This window comes from Ambystoma mexicanum, chromosome 4q, assembly GCF_040938575.1.
Source record: "Ambystoma mexicanum isolate Mex_15411 chromosome 4q, UKY_AmexF1_1, whole genome shotgun sequence".
NCBI classification, from domain to species: domain Eukaryota; kingdom Metazoa; phylum Chordata; class Amphibia; order Caudata; family Ambystomatidae; genus Ambystoma; species Ambystoma mexicanum.
The window spans coordinates 1,249,778,858-1,249,803,002 of NC_090928.1; the positions used below are offsets into that span (position 1 = coordinate 1,249,778,858).

Here is a 24,145-nt window from a genome sequence, read left to right on the forward strand (position 1 = left end):
GGGGCTGTCCGGATGGGAACGGCCAAGGTACAAAACACCATGTACACTTCAAAGGTATCTTGCACACAGGGGCCATTGTTGACATGGCCTCCCCAGCCCCAGTGTCTCCAGGCAGGCTCCTCTGAAGCAGACCACGCCAAAAACAGGTCACTCATTCACATACACACCCACTTTTCTAATTCTTTACAAACCCCTTAATATTTATCCGGAGAACATCTGTGAGCACTGCCAGTCAACTCGTGATCGCGCTACCTGTTCTCCTGCTACTAACTACCCTGCTTGCTGAATCTAATTGTTTGTTAGTCAAGGTAAGGGCAGGTCCCCTATCATTTCGTTCGGATCTCAAAATTTCTATCTATTTCGTACCCAGTAGTGTAATGTTCATTCATCTCATTGACTGTTAGGGAGAATTCTCTTATAAGGCCGATTCCCCAAACCTATAGTCCCCCAGCAGCTTTGCTGGATTTTTGGGGTTTGTTTTTTCTCCTGCTAAGAGTGAGACTCTTTCCTTCCCACTTTTAGGCATGATTTGAGGTATGTCTTTGACTTGGTATGTGCTTATGGGCTATGGGGTCTTCTACTTCATAGGGTATCATCTGTTTTGGTATATATGTTACACAGCACCCTCAGTGCAGTAACACAGGGGTGTCATAGTGACCCCCAAACATAGACTCCATACCCTGGGACTGACTACTGTCTCCCAGGGCATGTAAAGTCACCATTGGATTTATTAGTCCAAAATTGTGAACAGAACCAGTACAAACCATCATATTGTGGAAGTACTGGAAGGGGTTAATTAGATTGCCCATGGGTCTGTTTCCAGGCGGGCACTGTCCAGTCCCCCCCTTGTCGAGTTTCTGGCTGGTGGCAGTGGTTACCACGCAAAATATTCCACCGGAATATTTCCGATGGGATTTTCCCATTCATTTTAAACGCACCACTTTTTTGGTGCATTGTAAAGATACAGCTGGTTTATTTAATTAATAGAAAATCGCCGGTAGGGTCTTTTCGCCAGAACTCGTTTGCAAAATGGCGTATGTGTCCGTCTCTGTAACTCCAACCAAGGTCGGGCCCTTTGTTCCACTTTTTGGCGGGCTTCTCCACAGAAGCCCTCCAACTGGTGCCACTCTGTCTGGGATTCACAGGATGTGTGGGTGGGGGAATTGGCACCCTGGACTGCGTTGCCTTCGCACCCCAAGTTGCACTCTGTTCTGATTGGCCCAGTGGTGAGCTGCCCGGCTCACTACTTAGCATGTATGAGTGACAGCTAAGCTGTTGAATGGGGGTTTTTCTGCATAAAAGCAGGGCTTTTGGGACTGGAACTTCAGAAGTCGCCACAGGACCGAAGAAATCCGAAGAGGGGAGAAGCCGAGCCATCTGCAACAACGACACCACCAGTGGAGCCATACTGCAACGACCTCACCCCTCCCCCCCACCCCCCCCCCCCCCCCCCAACGACAAGAGAAGATCTTCTGCTGTAAGAGTCTTCTCCCTCTGAGCTGGTGGGAACAACTAGTTCGACATTCGCCTTCTAGGACGCCGCTTGGTCGAATCGCCAGTGCCAAGCATCCAGCGGCCGGATAACCAAGCTTCAGTCCACTGGAACCGCGAATAAATAAAAGGAATGCACCTTTTAAACGATCGAGCAACTCCGCGGCTGATCTCATCCCTGGGCAGTGCAACGACTCCAAGTTTCCTCCTCGACGAGATCTTCTCCTTCCCTGGTCGAAACCACGAACTGCACCCGCTGCCAGGAACAACTGCCACCGCTGGAGCTTCCTCACTTTTAAAAGGTACTGTGTTCCACTTGGCCTCCCTTTCCACGGATTGCTAAAGGTAACCCTTAAATCCTTGGCTTTCCAACTGGGTTGGCCCCCAGGCCTTCTAACTTTATCCTTTGCATCAAACCAGCCTCTTTTGAACATTTTAGCAAAGACTTGAGTACATTTTTAAACACTGATCTTGGGCACATTTCGCCTTACTCCATTTAAAGTGGCCCTGGCCTATGAACTTTGGCTCTACAGTAGACTCTGCCTTCACTTGCTTGCTGTGGTCTTAGAAAAGTGTTGGGAACTGTTTTATTTTCATGACCTGTCTTTTGACTTTACCATTATCTACTGTTTAAAGTGTTTTGATCTCGATATATAGCAAATTTCATCAGTGTCAATTGTGATAGAATTTCATCTTTCTCAGACCATGTCTATAAGCACGTTTCCTTTTGATACATGAAAGAACATTCAACGGACGTTTAACACGTTACGATTTTCTTCACATAAATCAATTCTGTATGAAAGTTATCCCAATGTATATTCGACTATGCTACACAGGTTTTGCTTCTTTGACCAAAACAAATATTGCATAGAAAACTTTGATATAATTCCATCAATCTCAAGCATTCAGTAGAATTGTTTAGATTTTTCAAGAATGCCCGCTTGTATGGTTTTCGGTTGCCGTTCTAAGAGCCATGACAAAAGTAAGGGCACAATAATGCATACATTCCAGAGGGATATTGATTTAATAAGATAATGGGTTCAATATTGAGGATTTGCAGTTGACGAGCTTGAAAGTAGAGGCCAGGAGGTCTTGGGAGACTTGAGGGCCAATCGATTCCGCTTGTGCAGCCTACACTTTACCCCAGATATGTACGACCAATTGCAGTACATAAAAAAGCATCGACCCAGAACGTTGCATAAATTGCTTCCAACTTTATTCATACAAACGCTGCCTCAGGCGAGTCCCGGAGGATGAATTAGCTCTAGGCGGTGGGGTACTGAACAGGTAACTACATGAAGGGATTGGTGCTTTCGGTGTAAATGTGTCGTACTAAAGTACTTTTTAACTCTACCACATTTTACTATTCATCTGTCCCCGTTTTATGGAGCATCATAGAAAGTAATTATGACAATAGAAAACAATGCCATAGAGCCCTTCAAAAGAAGCATAATCTTTTCGTAATCGGTTGCTTGACATGTCAATTTCTTCTAGGAGAGCATACTGACAGAAGCACAGACCATTGCAAGTGACGACACCACCGATGTGTCCAGTATACCAATGGTGAGCCCTACAGACTTGCTGAAGTTCATATTAACCAGAGTTGGATCTTCCCACATATCTAATGCAAATCTAATTTTCCCTTTTACCTCTTTGTGACAATGCACTGAAAATGAAGGAGCAAGTTTCTGCATCCATTTCTTTTCCAGAGTCAACAACAACTTTGAGCGCCCATCAGGTAATTTGATTTCATTTTTCAATTACCTGAATGTATTATGTTTGGAATTTAATATAATATGAAATTGTTTATGTATCCTGTCGGTTGTTTACAATATGTATCATTTGTGGGTTTCTCTTTATATGTATTATTGTCTGCATCCTAAGGTCTCTGTTCCATTTTGCTGTTTTAATCCATACTGAAACAAAGTACTTTGCTACAGGGGGATGCTGGTACTTCGACTCCAATTACATCATACTTTAGAGCTGGTCCAGAGTATGAGGTTTGCGGACTGACAGTCCCCTTGAATGAAAGAAAGTCAATCCTACATAGGATACTATTAGACAGTGACATTCATATAAACGTGCAGTGTTTCAAACTTTTATCATTAGCGTTCTAATGTTACAATTTCTACCCTAATGAAGAATACATTGCAAAATGTTTGAGGGCAAAATTACAATCAGTATGTTTTTCACGGTGATCTTTGATCGAGTACACTTGCCATCAATCAGGTTAAATTCTAAATGAATATTTTGGCTAAATGACGTTCACTGTATACGAGGCTATGTAAGCGGTGTGTGCGATGAAAGCTTTTAATTTCAAATATGTTTGACTCGTTTTCTAATGAATATTCTATTCAAGGAATGTATACAAGGTCGGGAATTAGAAGGAGGCACGTGGATCTGGAGGTGGTGGACCAGCCTGCAGGTGCGGTCGTTACAGAGAAGACCATGGTTTCACAGAAAATCAAGAAAACAAGGGTAACTAACAAACAATTTCGTTTACTAAAATTTCGTTACTGTGTTTTGGGCTGGTGGTGTCTTCATAACATGTTTTTTCATCTGAAGTGCAATCTACTGTATGTTTTGATTGATTGATATTTTATTTCCATCGCGCTCGTACACAAGTGTTTCAGAGCGCGACAAGGCAAGGAAGGGGAACAGGGAAGAACAAAACAGCGATTTTACTAGGCCCAGTGACATTGAGAACGCGCAAGTGCATGGGAGAGGGGGAGGGGAAAAGTGGATGGAAGGAGGGAGAAGTGGAAAGTGCGAAGCAGAGAGAAACAGATAAATAACAATAAATAAATAATAAAGGCAACAAACAGTGGTAATGCAGCCAGCAATTTGCGAGTGCTAGGTTTAAGGCAGCAGACAGGGTAGGTCTGATAAGTGCAGGAAGAAAAAGGGGGGACTGTATGGGTACAGATACAGACCCCAGTGCAAGGGGTGGCCCGGAGGCAGTGCAGGAGGGTGGCAGGGTGAGCAGGTACCTGGGCCGGAAGGAAAGAGGGTGGCTAGGTGCACAGTGCCAAGAGAGAACAGATCAGCAGGGGAGAGGGGGAGTGAAGGCTGAAGAAAAGAGGAAGGTCTTGATTTACATTGAAAATGTTTTATAACCCACCTCCTAGAGGCCGAGATGGAAAAGTAGTATAAAGACACAGACAACAAATGAAACCAAAGCTGCTGCTTGCCAAACAGATTTCACCATGGAACAACTATTATTTGAGGCGCAGCGTGGTCCAGTCAATAAGCAGACTGGAGATGCTTATGCCCAATGGCCAGAAACTGAATGTAATGTATCCGGCGAAGCAAGCAAAGTGTTGTTGGACCATTGCTACAATGTGCGACCTCGATGAGATGAAATGGAATATAATGAAGGTGCTTTTGAATTACTCCCTGACCACCTGACACAATCTACACCCGCAAAAAAAGGTCCACCCAATAAACAATCGACGTTGATGGTTTCTCCAATTCGTGTGCAAATAACACAAGCTGAACTAAGAGACTGAAGCCTCAACGCATTTGACCGAGGAACTTGCCAAAGATCTCTACTACAGTTCTTCTACTTCAAGCGATTTCTCCACCACAGCTGAGTCACGGTATCTGGTCATTGCACCAAATGCAATAGCATTGAATGCCATACCATCGGAAAAAAAAGCATTGAATGCTTTATTAAAGGTGAAGGGTTTTGTTTCATTAAAGTGGGTTTTAAAGGTTAAAAAAAGGGGGTTGGTGGACCCCCCATTAAAACAAAACCATGAAAAATAATGCATTCAATGTTTTTTTTTCAATGATTTTTTTCCCCCCTCGCTGGTATGGCATTCGATGATATTGCATTCAATGCAATGACTATAAACCCCAAGTCACAAACCACAATCATGCAGGATGATTGGCTAATAAAGGAGCATAAATGCATTGTATTTGACAGCTGCCGTGAAGAGTTTATACTGATGCTGAAGCTGGAATGTGTCCATCCAGTGAGGGGGGAAATGTGCAGGGAGCCATTGGCGATTGGGACTCGTCTATTACAAGGCACTAACCTGAAAAAACAAGCCACCTGTGCCCACCTCCATGATACATTTTCATGCTCCGCTCAACCGATGCTGGGCAAAGTGCCAGCTGGAAATCTACTGTGTTCAGCAGCTTTACTTTTCTGTGGTTCGACTTTTAGTAAGTTGTCCAGTTTCTGTCAATTTGTGGGACTTCAGTTCCTTGCTAAAAGGCAGTACTATAGATATCAAAGAGAACATAAGTCATCTGCTGCTTTTCTTCGAACTAAAGGTACTGTAAAGTCTAAAAACGTACCCCTTGTAGTAGATTTGTTTCTACTCTTCACAAGCCCAACAGCTTGTGGCCATACATTGATTCTTCTTCACTAAAGACTTCTAAAACCTTGTGCAAAGACTTTTCTACTTACGTGCAAGAAGTGCTTCAGCTACATACACTTTTGCCTATTGACTTTGGCCTAGCCCGTTTCTCAGAAAGACTCTCCTCTGACACTGGGGAGGGTTGAAAAATATGTGCCTGCTTAAGAATATTTGTGATCACTTGTTTGTTCCTAATAACCTTTTATTCGGCAAATCTCAGTGCTATTCTAAAAGCTAACAGTAACATATCAATGTCCACAGTGCCCTAACAATTGATGTCACTTGAGGGTGTAGGAAGTGTCTGTGTGGCATCCCCAATGGGTGCTTGCTGATTTAGAAACTAAGAGTGTATATTTTGAAGGTATTTATGTGTTGCTATAATATTGCTCCCTTCTAAAGAAGGCTTATATAAATGACCGGTAAATAAATCAATCATTGTTTTATCAAGAAACCTTGAGTTTAAGTGTTTGTTTGAATACTTGTCACTGTGAATCTTTGTGTAACCACTCTACTGCTCACATTGACCCCTCTTGAGATGAGCCTGGCTGCTCTACCACACTACCAACCTTTGTAGTTCAGACTTATACCAAAGGTTCGCTCGCCGATGACTATACCAGCGCTTCCTCCAGACAGACCCTCACCGACATGCTCTTTGTTGGTCCTTTGCCAGACCTATGGACTCCTCATATGGTCTGTTCTCTTCTTGGTCTTCCTCTCTCATTAATGGGGGCACCCAGTGGGAGGCCCTCCTGGCCCCCTTCCAATCCTCCAAGGTCATCATTAATGTTTACCTGAATGGCACCGTCTTGGTCCAAGGCCCTCAAGCCAACCACCTCCTCTTTGATACGCACTTTCCGGGCCTTATACATTTCCTCTCCTGCTGTCCCTGCTCTACCTTCTTCGGCTCCCTTGCCTCCTCCCTCTTCCACCTCTCTGAAGCCAACATCCTCCTCCCTGGCTACCTTGCCCTCTCCTCCTTCCTCTTACGCCCTCCCTCGGGCTCCTTCTACACTTTCGAAAGGAGTACCTCTGATGAGTACCCCACTCCGGAAGGCTTTCAAGGTTTGCAACCTTCTCAACTCTCGCTCAGCTGTCAAACACTCCTCTGAAATCTGCTGTCTTCTGGAAGAACTCAACCTAGATGTTCTTAGTCTCACTGAGACATGGTTCATGGCCAGCTCTGTCACAAGCTTTGACATGCTCCTCCCCGATGGCTACAAGATCCTCTCCGCACCCAGACCCAGCCGTTCTGATTGGGGGGGGTAGCCTCGATCTTCCCGGAGTGGATTCCTGCCTCCATCATTCCTATGCAGGCCTACTCCTCCTTTGAATGCCTCGTCTGCATGCTCTCTTTTTCCTGGCCACTCTCTCACTGTGGCTACCATCTACCGGCCACCTGGTCAGATTACCATCATTCCTCTGAGTGGGCAGACCTCTCCTCTTCCCACCTGGCTTCGACCACTCAACTCCTCCTTGGAGACCTCAACATCCACTTGGATGCTTCCTGTCGACCTCTGCGACTCGATCTTTCTCTCCATTCTTCTCTCTGGCCCGACCCACTCTGCAGGGTACATTCTGGATGCTCCGATCTCCTCAGACCTACCCCTCTCTAACCCTCTCACCACTTTCTCCTGGAGTGACCACTTTTTCTTCTGCTCTCTTTCTCACTCTCTACCCCTCAGGCCGAGCCAGCCTCCACACTGCCACCAACCTTCTCGGTCATTCAACCCATGAAGCGTGTGTCAGTTGAGGCTTTCGCCGCCACTTTCTCTCCTCATACACCTCTGGCTGACTCACATCCTGACAAAGCCCTTTCCAAGCTCCACTCTTCTCTCTGATACTTTTGATGTACTTGCTCCTGTCATGAGGATCCACTTTAAGCCCAAAGCCAAGTGCAACTCCTGGTATGACTCTGACTTCATCAACCTTAAACCGAAGTGTAGGGTGGCTGAGAGGAAATGGCTGGCTTCCTGTGCATCCTCTCACAAACTGACCTGCCGCCTGCTCCAAAGGCAATTCCGACTCTATGTCCTCATCAAGAAGAGAGCGCACATCCAACCCTGCATCTCTGGGACATTAACAATTCGACCAAACTCTTTAAAATCTGCAAGGAGCTGGCCAATCCTGCTGCAGTTTCCACCTCTCTGGTCCCCTTCCAGACCCTCTGCACGGCCCTGGCTTCTCATTTTGGCTCTAAAACCCAGGACATCCTGTCCACCCTCTACTTTCTCCTCTACCTCCGGCCTCCGTGCGGCCACCTCTCCCTCCTCCGCCTTTCCTTTGTTTACCCCTGACAAGGTTTCTAGACAAGTGTGATCTATGAAAGTCTTGTCAAAACAGGTTCTTCCCTGTTCTTCACCCTCACTCCAGCCTTGGCCGACTTTTGCCACTGGAACCTTCCCCTCCCCTTTGAAGCACTCTCTTGTGCACCCTCTTCTCAAGAAACGCTCAGTCGACCGTTAATCCTTTCCTCGGCAAACTCTTGGAAAAGCTGGCCATCTCCCAGTTTAATCTTCACACTGAATCTGTTGGTTGTCTCCATGACCATCAGTCTGGCTTCAGAGTAGCGAGAAGCACGGAAGCTGCTCTCCTGAACATCCGCGAAGACCTGCTCTCTAACCTTGATGCTTATCACCCCTCTGTCCTCATCTTACTTGATCTCTCTTCTGCTTTCGACACGGTCAACCATGCCATCCTGCTCAACCGGCTCTGTGATAACCTGGGTATATCACTGATCAGGCCCTGGCCTGCCTGACCTCTCGTATCGTATCGACCATCCCAGTTCCAACTTGTGTCGTCGTCCTTGTCCATCTCACTCTCTACCTATTGTGTTCCCCAGGGGTCTAACATTTCTCCCTGGCTGTTCAACCAATACCTGGCAACTCTCGCCCACTGCATTGCTGCGCTCTAATCCAATTTTCAGTGCTATGCGGACGACACTCAGCTCGCTTTCAGGCTCCCCCCTGCCACCTCTTCTCCCCCTCTCATCCCAGATTGTCTCTCCACAATCCAGGAGCAGGATTCCGCCAATGATCTCTGCCTCAATGCCAGTAAGACGGAGATCCTCCTCAACGACACACAAGCACCTTCCTTTCCTGTCACTCTCTGACCGGCCACTCTTGGCTCTCTTCCTGCTCCCACCAGTGAGGCCAAGAACCTCTGGGTCATCTTTGACTCCACACGCTCTTTCTCTCCTCACATCTCCGACGTCTCTAAGAAGTTTAACGACCAGCTCCACCTCCTCAGAGGTATTCTTCCTTTCCTCACCTTCCCCCAGAAGCTCACGGTCTCCAGAGCTCTGGTTCTCTCTAGGCTGGACTATTGCAACAGCCTCTTTTTAAATCTGCCAGCCTCTACAACTCATCCAGAACAGGACTGCAAGACTTGTCATTGGCCTCACGCTCAGGGATTGTATCTCTCCAGCCCTGAAATCTCTCCATTGGCTCCCAGTGGCTGCAAGTATCAAATTCAAGACCCTCTGTATTGTCTGCAAGGCCTTCTGGGGCCTGGGACCGCAATACCTCCAACTCTCTCTTCGGAAATATCTTCCTACTCAAGCTCTTCGCTCCTCCACCTACACCTCCTTGAGGGTCAGTCGCTTCTCCAAGCAACGGATTGGGGGCAGACCTCTTTCTTCGGCAGGCACCTCCCTCTGGAACAGTCTCCCAGCCAATCTGAAACTTGAGCAGAACCATCTCTGGTTCCGGAAGCACCTCAAGACCTTCCTCTTTGCTTCTGCCTTCTCTCTCCCTCTCCCCTGCTGATCTTTCTGATACTGGTCAACTGGTTACCCTCTGAATTTGGGCCGAGGTCCCTGCCTGTCCGGTTGCACTCCTGCACTGCCTCCTGGCAACCCTTGCAGTTTGGTCTGTATCTGCAACCCCACAGTCCCCTTACCTGCACTTAGATACCTGCTGTCTGCACTTGAACCCTCACACTTGCCACTTGCTGGCCGCACTACTTATTGTTTTCTATCCCATGTTCGGCACTTGCCCATTCTCCCCTCCCCCAGGCACTTTCCCCCTCATCTCTTCCCTGCACTTGCACGATCTCAATGTCATTAGGCCTCGTAAGATCGTTGTCTTTATCCTCCCTCCGTTTCCCCTCCCTTGTCTCGTCGCGCCTTGAAACACTTGTGTATAGGCGCGTTATTAAAAGCCATATCATATCATATCAACCCACATACTTCCCAAAAGATATTCTGGGTGAGGGAAGTCATCCAGAGACAAAATGGGTTGCTCAAAGAACACCCCTCTTACGGTAGCCATAGGAGGTACTAAGGGCAGAATGCCAGGCAGAAGCTGCAACTCTAGGGGGACATGCTACAAAAAAAAAAAAAAGAAAAACATCTAAACGCCATGAAAGCCATCAAAAAGCTTAGGGTACTTTTAGAGTTGGCAAAAGGAAAGCCAAAAATGGAATTCTGACCCAATATAAGCAGATCTTACCCACACAACTTCTGTCTGGTAGAGCTCAAATGGCCCATCACACAGAAGTTTCCAGATTCTGAAACAGTTTACAAAACGGAAAGATAGAGAAAACTTTATTTCTGGCAATGCCGATAAAAGTACATTGAAAACCCACATCACAAATGTTAGATCACTCAATACAATAGCTAAAAATATAAAACCTCACAATAAAATTACATATGCTACAATAAAGGCGCTCTCAATTCCAGCGCATGCTCAACATAACTATTTATTTGTTGCGCATAAAGAACAATTTGGGGGGGATAAAATCATGTTAAAAGATCTCTAAACAATGGACCGAGATATTCTGCACCGCAGTTTTGCGTATAGAGAGCATATTAACAAAAAGTATAACAGATCATCCAAATCATGTTCATTGCAAGGGCACCTATTCAAACCTTTCCTTCTTTTGTTCTGCAAGGTGCTTTTCGTAAAAAGTAGGTTAGACCTTGAGCGAAGGAAGACTGTCGTCCTCCTTGTATCATTAAACCAAGACATGTATATTGATGGTCCTAGATCGTTCTTCCTGCTAAGATAACCTGTATTGCTTTTTTTTTTATTAGATTCACAAGCCTCTCTTTCAATTCGTTTTAACTTGAAAAAGGCCTTGGTCAGGGTTTCTGCAGCCTCATCGCACCCACCTGATTTGCCATAGAAATAATCCACCAGACCAAGCCGTTTCAAAGTCATACGAATATAGCTTAGCCCTTTTAACTTATATTGTACGTCCGAGTCCAAAATATCCTGAATTAATGAACTTGTCAATGACAGAGCTGGGTTACCCCAGAGACGGAGCCAGTACAACAGTGGTTGGAGCTGAATAAGATCTGAAGCAAACATACCACATTCCTCATGTAATATAAAACCGGGAAAGCCTCGATTCGCCCCCCATAATTCTTCTTAGGAACAGACTTTCTTTCCTTTGAATAGACAAAGGCGCCTGATGCCCCCAGACTGCTGCTCCATACATAGCCACCGGGATGGACTTGCCTTTATAAATACGTAGGTAGGGCGTGCTCAACGGGAAGCCCGCCCATACTATTTCCATCACGCAGTATGGAGCCATTAATCTGGGTGCATTTACTGGCCTGAGAATCAATATAGCCTTTCAGAAATTTCACACCCAAGTACGAAAAAGAGCTAACCCATTGCATGGCATGTCCTTGGGCCAATATGGTTCTTGTTTTACTTTTTATAGTCCCAATACACATTACTTTTGATTTTGCCACATGTATTTTCAGATCACTTTCGGACATGTAAAGATCAGTTAATTAAACAAATGTACCCTAGTATCCAATACATAAAAAGGACATTTGCTCAGTTACTTTTATTGCAGTTTCAGTCTGTTTTTCCAGTGGTAGCTTGTCGACAACCTCTGGACGAGAGTGCCCTAGTAAATTTCCTAATCTTATCTATGAGCATCTTTCCTACAGACTGGAGCCTCCACACTTCTCCCTTTTGTACTACTATACCCCCTAAAGACAAAAGAAGAGGTTTGTGTAAAGCTCTGTGCTTTGTCCCCATGCAGGGAGGTAGATTCTTGACACAGGGTGTCCCCATTACAGGGTGGCCCCAACTATTGTCTTACAATAGTTGGGGCTGCACAAGTGTTCGGTTATTAGTCTTTTATGCTGCACACAAGACCACCGTAGTGGTCTTAAAGCGCTAACCCTGGACCACGTAAAGGCAAAATTGTGACCATCCCAGGGTGGCCACCAGACCCAGAAGGTGTGGTAGGGGTAAAAGTGAGAACAACATTCAGGGAGACAAGCCCTACAGACTAAACTGACAAGCAAGTCAAAAATACATTAAGGGTAAGTGATAGTAATCGCTGGGATGTTTGAGGTTTTAGGTATTCTGACAAACAAGAAGCGAGCTGCTAGTATAGGCTAGCAAAAATACCTTTGAGAAGGCAGTTACTAATGTGCTGGAAGGTGTCATCTTAAATCACGTTATGAATACGTGATGGCCTTGAGATGAGCTCTACAGGCCCTGGGAGCTATAGGGCCTTTGAAACCAGAAATCATTTTGTATTTGCTCCTATTAATAATCTGAGGGGGATCTGGTAATGCAGAGCCTACTGAGATGTCAAAGCCAAGACTAGGCTAAGTGGGGACCCAATAAGGAGAGTAAACACAAACTCCCTCGACCATGAACCACGTGTAATGGGGGTCACATTAACAAGTAGCTAGTGTCGTTTAACAGAGCATTTCTATTATTACTGATGCGGATATTCAGGCATCCCACCAGCACCAATATCCGTATTAAGTTTCCCAATTACAACAGTCTGTATTCAAAATAATACAAAAATGCCCTGGTTATTCACAGTTCCAGAAAATTATTTCAGAGGCGCACAAAAAAAGACAGATCTCCCCCCCCCCCTTCCACCTGGTCCAACTCACTTGTGTGCTGCCTCCGCACATTCTTTGGACGATTAGGTGCAAGTAACATCACAGCTTTTCAAATTAAAATCTGCCTGCTAGCTGGGTCAGGTCAATTGAAGCACTAGTTCAATTTCTGCATTTTGCGATTTGTAATCTTCACTATTAAATGTTTGGGGTTCAATTGCAATCCCCCCAGTCCCAAGCACGTGTGAATCAAATCTTGAAAATTGATGTTTTCCAATTTCATTTATTTTATGGGTGAAAGCAAGTAACTCACCAGCCGCCTGTACTTGTTGACGCTCTCTTGGAGGGAACTCAGCATGAAGCTGAAGATATGTTCCATATTCTTGGTCAAGGTATGCTGGATATCACGTCTTCGCTGTTGCGGCAGTGTCTGGAAGGTCACAACATCCTCTGCCAGTCTCAGCATTATGAACATTACCAGCTCAGACTGGGTCTCCTAATGACAAAAATACAGCAAACAAAAGTGATGAAAAGCACACATTCCAAGGATGTTTTCATGAGTTTGCTAATTCAAACCCGTTTGATTAGCAATGTCATAATAATATTTTCAATGTCACCAGAAGTAATTTGTAGCCCAGGCATAAAATGAGCATCAATACAGCATTTTTGTATACCGCTGAAGACATTAGGGAGAAGAGACTGGTACTCGCCCTTTATAAAATATACTCGACTATGTGAGTGGGCGAGTAGACTTTGCGATCCGTAGTGGAGTGTCTGTTAAATGTAAAACGTTAGCTGCATTAATGGATAGAAATAAATACATATGATAAAAAGGCTCTGAAAAGGTTGGCCAGCCCTCTCCAGCAGGTGCTGGTTAGGGGTGTTTTCCTAAGACTAAGTAAACTATCCCAGTGGTTTGTAGATCCAACTCTTAGTATCAGCTCAGGACCTTGGTAGCATGGCAGAGCTGTCAGGCTTATCTGAAGAGGAAGATGTGAGCTGTAGGCAACTACCCCGAATCTTAGTTAGAATCTTAGTTAGATAGGCACAGCAAAGAAGCACTACACGTAAATTTATAAAAAATATACATTATATTTACACAAAAATCACTTTAAATACTTCAGACGGTAACAGTAGAAAACGTAGGAATACTAGATACACTTCAAAGGGCCCTTCACTTTCGTGTTTGTTCGCCGTTACAATTGTAGCAACGTTAGAAAGGGAAAAGGCAAGGTTATGCGGTTTTCAACAGGCTATACGGTAATGCATTTGCTGTGTAAACGCATATAGAAAAGTCACTTAAAGGGAGGAAAATAAGTGGTTAGTGCAGCATGAGCTTAGTTCAAGGTTCTAGAGACAGTTTCTTCACCTGGCAAGTCTTAAGTCCAAAAACGCAAACATAGCTAAAGGCAGTTCAGAGAGGGCTAAAAGTATTGGCAAACAGAAGAGTTTCTGCAGATTTCTTCCAGTGTCTAAAGTTATTGAAGCAGCAAGTTAGCAAAAAAGGAGACCAAAAAGCAGACTCGAGAAGGGGACACAAGCAGCAGCTTGGGTCAGAGGTAAGAGGGGATTGCCCTGTACACCTCTATGTGCACTCCAACGCTCTGGACTGACTTCTTGGAATCAGGTAAGCAAAACCTTTTTCCCCACAGTACCTTGAGATTGAAGAAAGTGTTTGTGTTGGCTCCTCCACAATGTGGCAGCTCTGGACCCAACCTCCGGATTCCTTGGTGTGGCGACGAAAGGCAGGACAATGGAAGGAGTCTCTCAGCAGCAGTCTCGAGGGAGAACCTGTGGCACGACTTTCAGCAACTTCTGGGTTCATTCTGCGGTCTTGGTGCGTTTTCAGAAGCACCAACCAAGGACACTGCTCGCCCGGTCAATCTTCTTCGCTTCCTGCAGTCCCACACTCTGGTGATGTGGTCTGGGTTAGTTGGATCGGATCTCTGGAGTGTCCTTACGGGCTCAGCACAGATGGACGAATTCGGCCTTTCCACGACGATGCACTCGAAATGGGTAGCAGGTCTCCTGGTATTGGGGTTCCGCAGCTCTGGAAGCCCTTAGGACCTTGGGAGATGGCTAGATTCAAAGTAAGTCTTGTAACTGGTTGTTCCCACCAGCCAAAGGGAAGGAGCAGTCCTCTTCGGAGATCCTCTGTCGCATAGAAAAGAGGGGTCAGGACAGCAGTGGTCGCTTCACTGCCTTGCAAAGGGTCTGTAGGCGCCTCTGGTAGTCTTCTTCGGTTACTTCTGTTTCCAGTGGTCGACTTGCTTTACACTCCAGAAGCCTCACCTTTTATATACTTCCAGCACATACTCCTCTCCAATCTCTTCTCAGCATTTTACAGAAAGTGGCGTTGGGCTGTCCAATCAGGACAGCCAGACCCCCTGTAGGTGCTAGTTCTATTTAGGCACTCTGAAAGACAAAGGACAAGTGGGTGGAAGACTCCTCCCCCACTGCCTGCCTGCCCAGACACTCTGGAGCCTAGGCAGGTTTACCTACTGGTTCCTGCCAAAGGGAAAACACACAGACCTCCCCCTCCCAGAATGGTAGAATAAGTGCTAACAAAGAACAACCATGCTAGTAACGGCAAAAAAAGGAGGGAAGCCCCAAGTTGGCACTTGGGTGCCCCTATTGTGCACTACCTTGGGATTGGACATAGCCTGAGGTATAAAATATACACAATAGTTGTTATAACACGTCCACTGCCACCAGCCATAACTAGGTGATTGTCAGTGTGACTAAAACGTCACAGGAGCAGAGAGAAGGGGGATACTAAGTATCCCTTTGGCACTCCACTGAAGGTGGTGTGTGCCAATCTCTCAGACTATAGCGTTTTGGGAAGATCTTTCTATCCTTAAGAACTGTAGTTAACTTAAGGGTATAGGAAAAAGAGGACCCCAAGGTTCCCCAGCAACACTGCCCATAAGGAGCTGTATGCTGCAGTAGTAAAACACAGATGCCTTTAAGAGCTATGGCGCAAACAAACTCCAGAGTACAGGTAGAATACAAAGCATAGAGTCCCAAGAGCCCAACAAGAATGAATGAGTGGAAAAAGGCTCCACTCATTCAGGATTAAATGAAAATGGTCCAGAAGTCCAGCAAAAAGTGCTGGGGGTCTCACTAGGAGAGGGGATGAAGCTCAATAATGATCCATCTGCCTAACAGTGCTAATATATAATGCAATTGTAATCTTAGAGCAAAACGAGCTCTGGAGGCTAATTGCAGGGTATGGTATTGGAGCAGATCTGAAGATGTGCAGCCTGGATGGAACTATGGATTACTACTTTGCGTAAACATCTAGTTAGCTTTGTGCATTCATTATGCAAGAGGAAATAAACTAAGACTAAGGAGAGTGTATAGTGTAGGAGGCCGATAACTAGGTGGAATATTGTAGTTTGCTGCCATCTCACTTTCAGGGTAGCTGGTATAAAGCAACAGGGTGATAAGATAGAATATCAAGGAGTAGGGGGATCAGCTCATGGGTTGAGCACCAGTTGCACATATACAAGTAACCAGCAGGTCACAGCGCTAGGTTTGTCATGAAAAGCATTTGGAGGTGTTCACTCGTCAACATGATGCATCTCCCCAAACAAAATAAAATATAGATTACACTGAGATTTAGATACACTAACCTAAACCTTATTGTAAAGCATGCAGTGTTTTACAGTAGCATTACTGTAATTATGTATTATGTAACCTACATTTTTAGAAATGGAATTGCATGACTCTTAAAAAAAAGAAAGAAAAAAAAAGTTAACACCTACTGGTCTCTGCCAGACAGGATAAAGTTAGCTTATTAAAAGTATCATCCATATTACTTCTGGTTTTCATTTATTTAAAAAAGAAATTCTTGCCTAACACTCCTGCAGAGGCCATTGGCTCTTCAGAGTGGAGGAGAGGATTACGGCTGCACTCTCCATTACCCTTTTTGAACGTGCAGTGAATCGAGAAAAGAGGGTGGAGAGAGTACTGACAGAAAGAAGAATGAAGGACAAGCTGTGCTTTCATTGAACAGGTAAACTAAATAACTATCTTTGCTACACAAGTGTCCATTTAATTAGCAAAACTACAGATCTGCATAGCAAATTGCTATGCAACACTGTTTATTTTATGCCTCGTAAATATCCTTGCTTACATCCTCACCTGCACCAAAATAAGTATTTGGCCTACTTAAGGGTGGACATACAGATTTCCCTCATTAGCCCTTACTTGTGCTGAATGAGTTGGCAAGTCACGTCCCAGATAAGGTAAGAAAATCAAATCACTTGCGCCTGTGTGTTCACACAGTCAACACTTCAGTTTCCTGGTAAACACAATGTTGGACGTAGGTCAAGGGTGCAGTGTTGTGCTCTGCAGGTCCGCAGAGCACGCTGCCCTGTTGACAATCTTCTCGCTCGCAGCTCGACACGATAAAACCTACTCACCAGACCCTCTTCGGCAAATCCCACGCAGGTCAAGGGTGCAGTGTTGTGCTCCGCAGGTCTACAGAACACATTTTTCTCCAAGTTCTCCGCCACGCTCGCCACAATAAAACCTGTGCACTCGACCCTCTGCGGCAAAGCCCGCGCAGGCCAAGTGTGCGGTGTGGTGCTCCGCAGGCATTAGGCGCCGCACAATGGTGCCTCAGATCTCGCCAGCCACGTTACCCCAACGGATCCAGTTTCAGCTTGGTTTTGTAACTTCTGACCTCAGGCCCAAAGTCACAGCAGGTCCCGATAAGTGGTCCGCCGTCTTCCCTGCATCGAAGCCCCACGTTACATTGGAAACCTCCACACAACATGGCCATCCTACTCCATTGCTGCAGCGACGTACCCCCAGACAGAAGGTAAGCCTGCTGCACCTACAGGTACTTCTGGTAGCTACTTAACTGTGCGCGATGGTCCCACACCCCAACGCTGCCCAAGACACTCTCCCAACCCCTGCCCTACAAGCCTCCTACCGTCCGGCACCACTTCTGGTTCCGCTAGCAGCACCCTACTCCAAACGAGTACTCACGCCACACTGTATAATTCCCTCCTCCCCTTTGTGAAGGCCCCCCAGCATGCTACATCATTGCACATTAAAGTTACTCGGACAGCGCAACCTCAAACCCTGCACTCTGACGACTCCAGCCATGTACTGTGTACAACTTATGCCTGTAATGCTTCTGAACTGACTATTCCAGCCTTGTGGTGTGTTTAACCTATGCCACAACTCACCTGAATGGACTATTCCAGCCCTGTGCTGTGTACAACCTATGCCGCAACTCACCTGAATGGACTATTCGAGCCCTGTGCTGTGCATAACCCATGCCTGCAACTCACTTAATTTAACTATTCCAGCCCTGTACTATGTATAACTTATGTCTGCAACTCACAGGAATTGACTAGTCCAGCCTTGTGCTGTGAATAACTTATGCCTGTAATTCAACTAAACTGACTTTTCCAGCCTTGTGCTGTGTATAACATCCTCCTGTAACTCACTAGAATTGACCATGCCAGCCCTGTGCTGTGTATAAGCTATGCCTCAACTCACCCGAATGGTCTATTCCAGCCCTGTGCTGTGTATGTATAACTTACGCCAGCACCTCACCTCACCTGAACTGACTTCTCCAGCACGGTGCTGTGAATATTTTTCCTGTCTAACGATAAAGTACTGCGAGTAGCAGGTTTGTAACAGCGCATTGATGCCAGAGGGATTTGTGCACTTTATAAATGCAAAAATAAATAAAGAATACATTTCTTGGGCTTCTAGCGTTGAGACATCCAAAAAGGGCAGAGATGCATGAAGATCACGGGATCAATTTAGATTTCATTCAATAGAAGAGTTATATTGGTGATGTAACATAGCTGTGAAATGTAGATGCTGTATTTAAGCCTTTCTAAGGGTGCACTTCTCATTATGATGCCTCAAAGAAGCACTGTTGTGAGGGAACCTATTTTATAAGCGATTCAAGTATGCTGGTCGGCTTGCGACCTCTGCCAAAGCCACCTGCTAATCACTGTTCACCTTTAGGGAGTATTCTGGCGCTCTTTGCTCCGCCCCTTTCTCCAACTATCGCTGTCTTCTAGCCTTTCTTTTGCAGCTGTCAGCTGGTGCAAGTGGACCTCAGTCACGTGTACTACCTCCTTTGTCCCATTCCTTTATTAACTCTTAGATCACAGGATTTTTCTCACCTGGGCAGACAAAGCAGGGCATTTGTTCTTCGGTCCTGATGACCCTGGAAAAAAAAGCAGAACCCCTGCATCCCAGGTAAGCCAGAAGCATGTGCATCACACCTCACTCAAACCATCCCATCCCATCCCGAACCACACATTCATTCAGTCGGCATTCTGCTCTCACCCACTTCCAACACAGAAACTCACCCACATCCCCCTCCACGATCCACCTCCAAAACACATGCATCCTCATGCGCATTAATGCTCATTCCACAGTACTTGACTCAAGTACTGTCTGTCCCTCATCCAAGCTTGGATGTCAAGCACCTATCAGAAGGTCAACCTTACAAAACAATTCCAAAAAACATGCCCAAGTACAGAGTTGGTCAACATGAAAGTAGTTTGATTCACCCCAAACTCTCCCCATTGCAAGATTTCTGAGCTTTACCATTGACTGACCTTTCCTTCAAAACACACATCCGCAAGAAGACTCAAGCAGCATAGTACCAACTCGCGCTCCTGCGCAAAGTCAAGCCTTTCATCCCTGCCCAAATTTCAGAACAGTTGTCCAAGCCCTGCTCAACTCCGATCTAGACAGTGGCAACACCCTACTCGCAGAAGTCCCATATGCCATCTTGGCCCCTGTGAAACTGTACAGCAAACTGCAGCATCCCTCACAAAACCAAGATGTATATTCCCTTACCATGCAACCCTCACAAAAATGCAGATACAATAAATGGAGTTAAAATGGCCCTCAAACGGCTTTGGCGAATTTGGCAGGTATTGAAAATTCAACCACATCATCCCTATCCGCAAGGACCTGCGCTGGCTGTCCCAAGTAAGCAACTGTCCCCTTGTCCCCCTGTGATGTTCCGTGGGGCCCTTCTCCCCCCCCCCCCATTTCCCACCCCTGTGATGTTCCGTGGTGCCCCCCCCCCCTCTGGTCTCGCCATAATGTTCTGCTGTGCCCTCCCTTTTCTCCCCCCTTCATCTTCCTCTGCTGGAGTACGCTTTAACACCTTCCGGTTTCACCATCACTGTTTTGTTTCCAATGCTTGCATTGGACTTGTTGGACTTCATGGACTCCTTATGCGTCACCCTTTCTCAACCTCATGCTGGACTTCCCCTGCATCTAGTACTCATGGTGGCCCTGAATCATGATGTTCCCTTCTACATCTGAATCCCGGCTTGCATTTGTTGTTCTCTCGCAACATTATGTGTTACTACTGACTGCTGCATTGTTTTCGCTCTCCCCTCTTGCTTCTCCGCTCTTTCACTGCTTACTCTCTGTTCTCTCCTCCTCTTCTTCCTCCCTTTCCCCCCCCCCCCCCCATCTCCTCCCCTCCTCCCCTTACTTCTTCTATGCACTTACTCTATCAGAATTGTCTCTGGATCTAGTATGATAGCAACCCTGTCTGTCTCCTCCCCTTACTTTATTTTCCTCCCTCCCCCCTCAAGCACTATCTGAAATGTCGCCAGGCCTAGTACGATAGACGCTGGTCTTGTTCCTCCCCCTCTCTCCTTTCTGCACCCCTCTCCCTCACCTTTTGTTAATCTGCGGCTCTACCAGAAATGACGTCAGGCCTACTATGGTAGTTGCCTGTCTGTTTACATTCCTTCCGACTTTCCCCCTCCCCTCCTTAGCTATGTCTTAGCTCTTGCACTATCTGAAATGTCGCCAGGCTGAGTACGATAGTTATCTTTCACATTCTTATTGTTCATGGCCTGCAAGTTTGTCATTGTATTTTCCCTTGTTCCCTCCCTGGCCTTGAAGCGCTTTGAAACACATTGTGTATAGGCGCTATATAAATAAACTATCATATCACATGGGTTCAAGATGGACTGCATCATCCACAAAGCATCACAAGCAAAAGACCATCCTACCTGGCCAAGAAACCATCCCTGGAGGCCAGCGCACCGCCAGAAGCCACAACATTGCCCGGTTGTAAGGGGGGGTTGCGGGGGGGGGGGGGGGGGGGGGTTGACAGGGAACCAGCCTTTTCCTGCTACGCACACGGTCTCTGGAGCAAAGCAAATTAGGTCGGTCCCCTCCATCAAGCACTTCAGGAAGGACATGAAGACTCTACTCTTCAAAGAAGACTGTACCAATCACTGAGCAATCCACTGAACCCTTTCCCCCCCTCTGGAGTTTCCCCACATTCTGGCACCCTCCCCTGCTCCCCCAGACCAGTCCTGCTCCCTGCACACTACTTGTTACCCCTTGGTGCCTCACCTCGGCGTGAGCCCCGTTTCCCAGTTTGGTTTGCACGTTATAAATCTCATACATACACAGCATTTCACTTTTTCAGTTTATGGAGGTCCAAAGGCCCCAACCATGCCTCTGCCACAAGGCCACTTTAATTTAGCTTCCTTTTGCCTAGTTTATCAGCTTATGTTGCCACATTTTCCTCAAGTGCAATGATTATCTAATGGCCAAGAAATATGTATGCCATACATTACTTACCGTAATCTTATTTCGGTAGCTTGTATCTGCTTAGATTCACATGTTTTGCATAGGCCGACATCTAGTGGCAGGTGCAGAGTATTGCACATGTTTTCGAAGCTCAAAAAGGGACGTCGACTAGGCGGGTTTGTAATATGAAGGCATGAATCAGTTTTCAAAAATTGATTAGCCGAATTTGCTAATATAAATCTTGATTAGCAAACAAACTTATTTGATTAGCAATTTTGTACTATTATAAATGTCACCAGAAGTTATTTGTACCCAAGAAATAAATTAGCAACAATAAAGCATTTTTGTGAACCCCCAAAATAAAAGAATTGTAAGAGTAGTGTTGGTAAAATGTTAGGTGCATGAATGGACATAAATATGAGAAAAAGGCTCTACAAGTTGTTTCAGTGCAAGGCTCTGTTCAGCTGGGTGCAGTCAGTGTTGCACAGTGCAGTGTCCCGTATAGTATATGCTTGACTCATTATTTGATGTGCAAGGAGAAGTTCTCAAGTTTCATAAAACAAAAAAAGTTCACAATGTTACAGTAAAGTCATAACCTGAGACTAAGTATATAGTATGAATTTGCAGCAAGCATGGTAATTGTCAACTTGGTGGACGAGATGGCCCTTGCCGGTCTTCGATATCAACTGTTTTCAATATAGCATTAATTACCACTTTGAGGTGGGGGGGGCCACTAACCATCCTCAAGCCCGAGACGGGTAAGCACAAGTGCCGCATTCCAGCCCTGCGCATCCATGAAAGCAGTATTTATCGTTATTGTACTCCGAGCTGTCATCAAGGATGCCGATACCTTTTAAAAATTGTTTAAGGAACCAGGCTTGACGCAATTCATGCTGAACTTAAAAAGAAATTATTCATATGTCTGAGATTGGAAATAATTAGTTCCAGAACCTGCCTGTGAGCAAGGTGGTATGCAGTGGAATGGGCAGCGGGGTTTCGCGGTGTGGCACTTCAGTGGAGACTTGGGCTGGAGTACTGCTTCCAAGGACAGAGTGAAGGCTGGGCAGAGGTGCAGCCGGCATGAAATGCAAGCAGCTACCTTCAGATTCCGCTTGTGGTTCCCAGCCTCCGGATTGGCCAGCTCTCTCCCGCCGGTGCTAATATACAATGCAATCAGAATTGTAGAGTAAAGCAAGCTTTGGAGGCCAACTACAGTGTCTGATATTGCAGCAGATATGTAGATGTACAGACTGGATAGAAGTATTGATTTGTGTATTCATTATGTACAAGGATAGAAAATAAGAGACTAAACAGTGTGAATGGCATAGCCGACAGAGACCTGGGAAACCTAGGTGGAATATTGTAGTTTTGCATTCACCTCACTTTAAGGATTGTTGCTATAAAGCAACAGGGTGATAAGATAGAAAGACAAGGAGTTTATGATCAGCTCATGGGTTGAACACAAGCTGCACAGATGAATGCAAGAAGCATGTTTCAGAACTAGGTTTTACACCAAAAGCATTTTGCACCGTGAGCATGTACATGTTCAAAAGTGTTTACCCGTCAATATGATGCGCCTTCCCCATCAAAATGAAATCTAGTTGACACTGAGATTTCGATACACTAACCTAAACTTAACTGAAAAACAGACAATGCAGTGTTTTACAGTAGAAATATTGTAAGTATGCATTTTGTAGCATACATTTTTAGGAAGAGACTTGCAGACCATCTTTTAAAAACAAAGTGAACACATACTGGTCTTTGCCAGACAGGATATAGTATGATACAAATATCAACCTGATTTACTTTTGGTTTACAGGTTATTTGAAAAAGAGAATGTTTCCCTAGCAATCCCACAAGCCTTGAACAATTTTGAGAGTGGAGGAGATTATTGCTGCTGCACTCCGTCTCATTTAGCCTCTTTGAACTTGTAGGGAACTTATCAAAGAGGGTGGAGGGAGCCCAGAGGGCAATAGAAGGACATTTAAATAGTTAGCTGTGCTAAACAAGTGTCAATTTGATTAGCAATCCTACAGAATTGCATAGAAAATTGCTATGCCACACTGCTTATTTTATGCCTTGCATTTTGACTTGGCTCCTCTTCAGTGAGTAAGCAGCTATAACACTGTAAAAAAAAGCTGCCCAGTGCTGCAGCCAAATTGGGGAAAAAAAGGATAAAAATACCACCAACCCGGGACATGAGACAATTTCAGAGTGAGGGCTCTGTCCCTGGAACAAAATGGTGCCTTTTGTAGAACCAATGCAGTGGTAGCCATGTCTGCTATTTAGGAGAGCACACCAAATACATTTGCAGCTTTCAAGGGAGCTTCAATACAGGTCAGGATCCCATAAATCCAGCCAAATGTCAAGGAGACTAACTGAGTAAGCAGAGGAGTCTAGAGACTTTCCGACCGAATACTAAATCGTCATTGCAAGCTGATCACTGGACACATTGTTCTGCACTTGTGCTTACCTGACTCAGGCTTGCGGATCATTCGTGGCCCAGCCTCCCCACCCCCAAAGTGGCAATTAATTCTATTTAAAACAGTTGATATCGAAGACCGGCAAGGGCCATCTTGTCCACCTGAAGTTGACAATTGCCATGCTTGCTGCACATTTATACTATGTACTTAGTCTCAGGTTACGACTTTCCTTTAACATTGTTAACTTTGTTGTTCTATGAAACTTCTGAAATTCTCCTCACTCAGCAAAAATTGGGTCAAGCATGCGCTACTCGGGACAATGCACTGTGCAACACTGACTGCACACAGCTGAACAGAGCCTTGCACTGAAAGACACTTTAGGCCCTTATATCTGTTTATTTACATCCATTCACGCACCTAACATTTTATAGAAACTACTCTTACTAATGTCTATTATATCGGTACACAAAAACACTATATTGTTGCTAATTTAT

At 45.5% G+C, this 24,145-nt stretch overlaps 1 protein-coding gene across 1 annotated transcript in view; it reads right to left on the reverse strand.

Moving 5' to 3' along the window:
- LOC138468323 (exportin-5-like) overlaps positions 1–24,145 on the reverse strand; it is a 1,170,237-nt gene that overhangs the window by 998,519 nt on the left and 147,573 nt on the right. Inside the window, exon 5 of the mRNA XM_069608829.1 lies at positions 12,989–13,171. Within this exon, the coding sequence (XP_069464930.1) occupies positions 12,989–13,171 (183 nt within the window). The remainder of the gene's footprint in view (positions 1–12,988; positions 13,172–24,145) is intronic.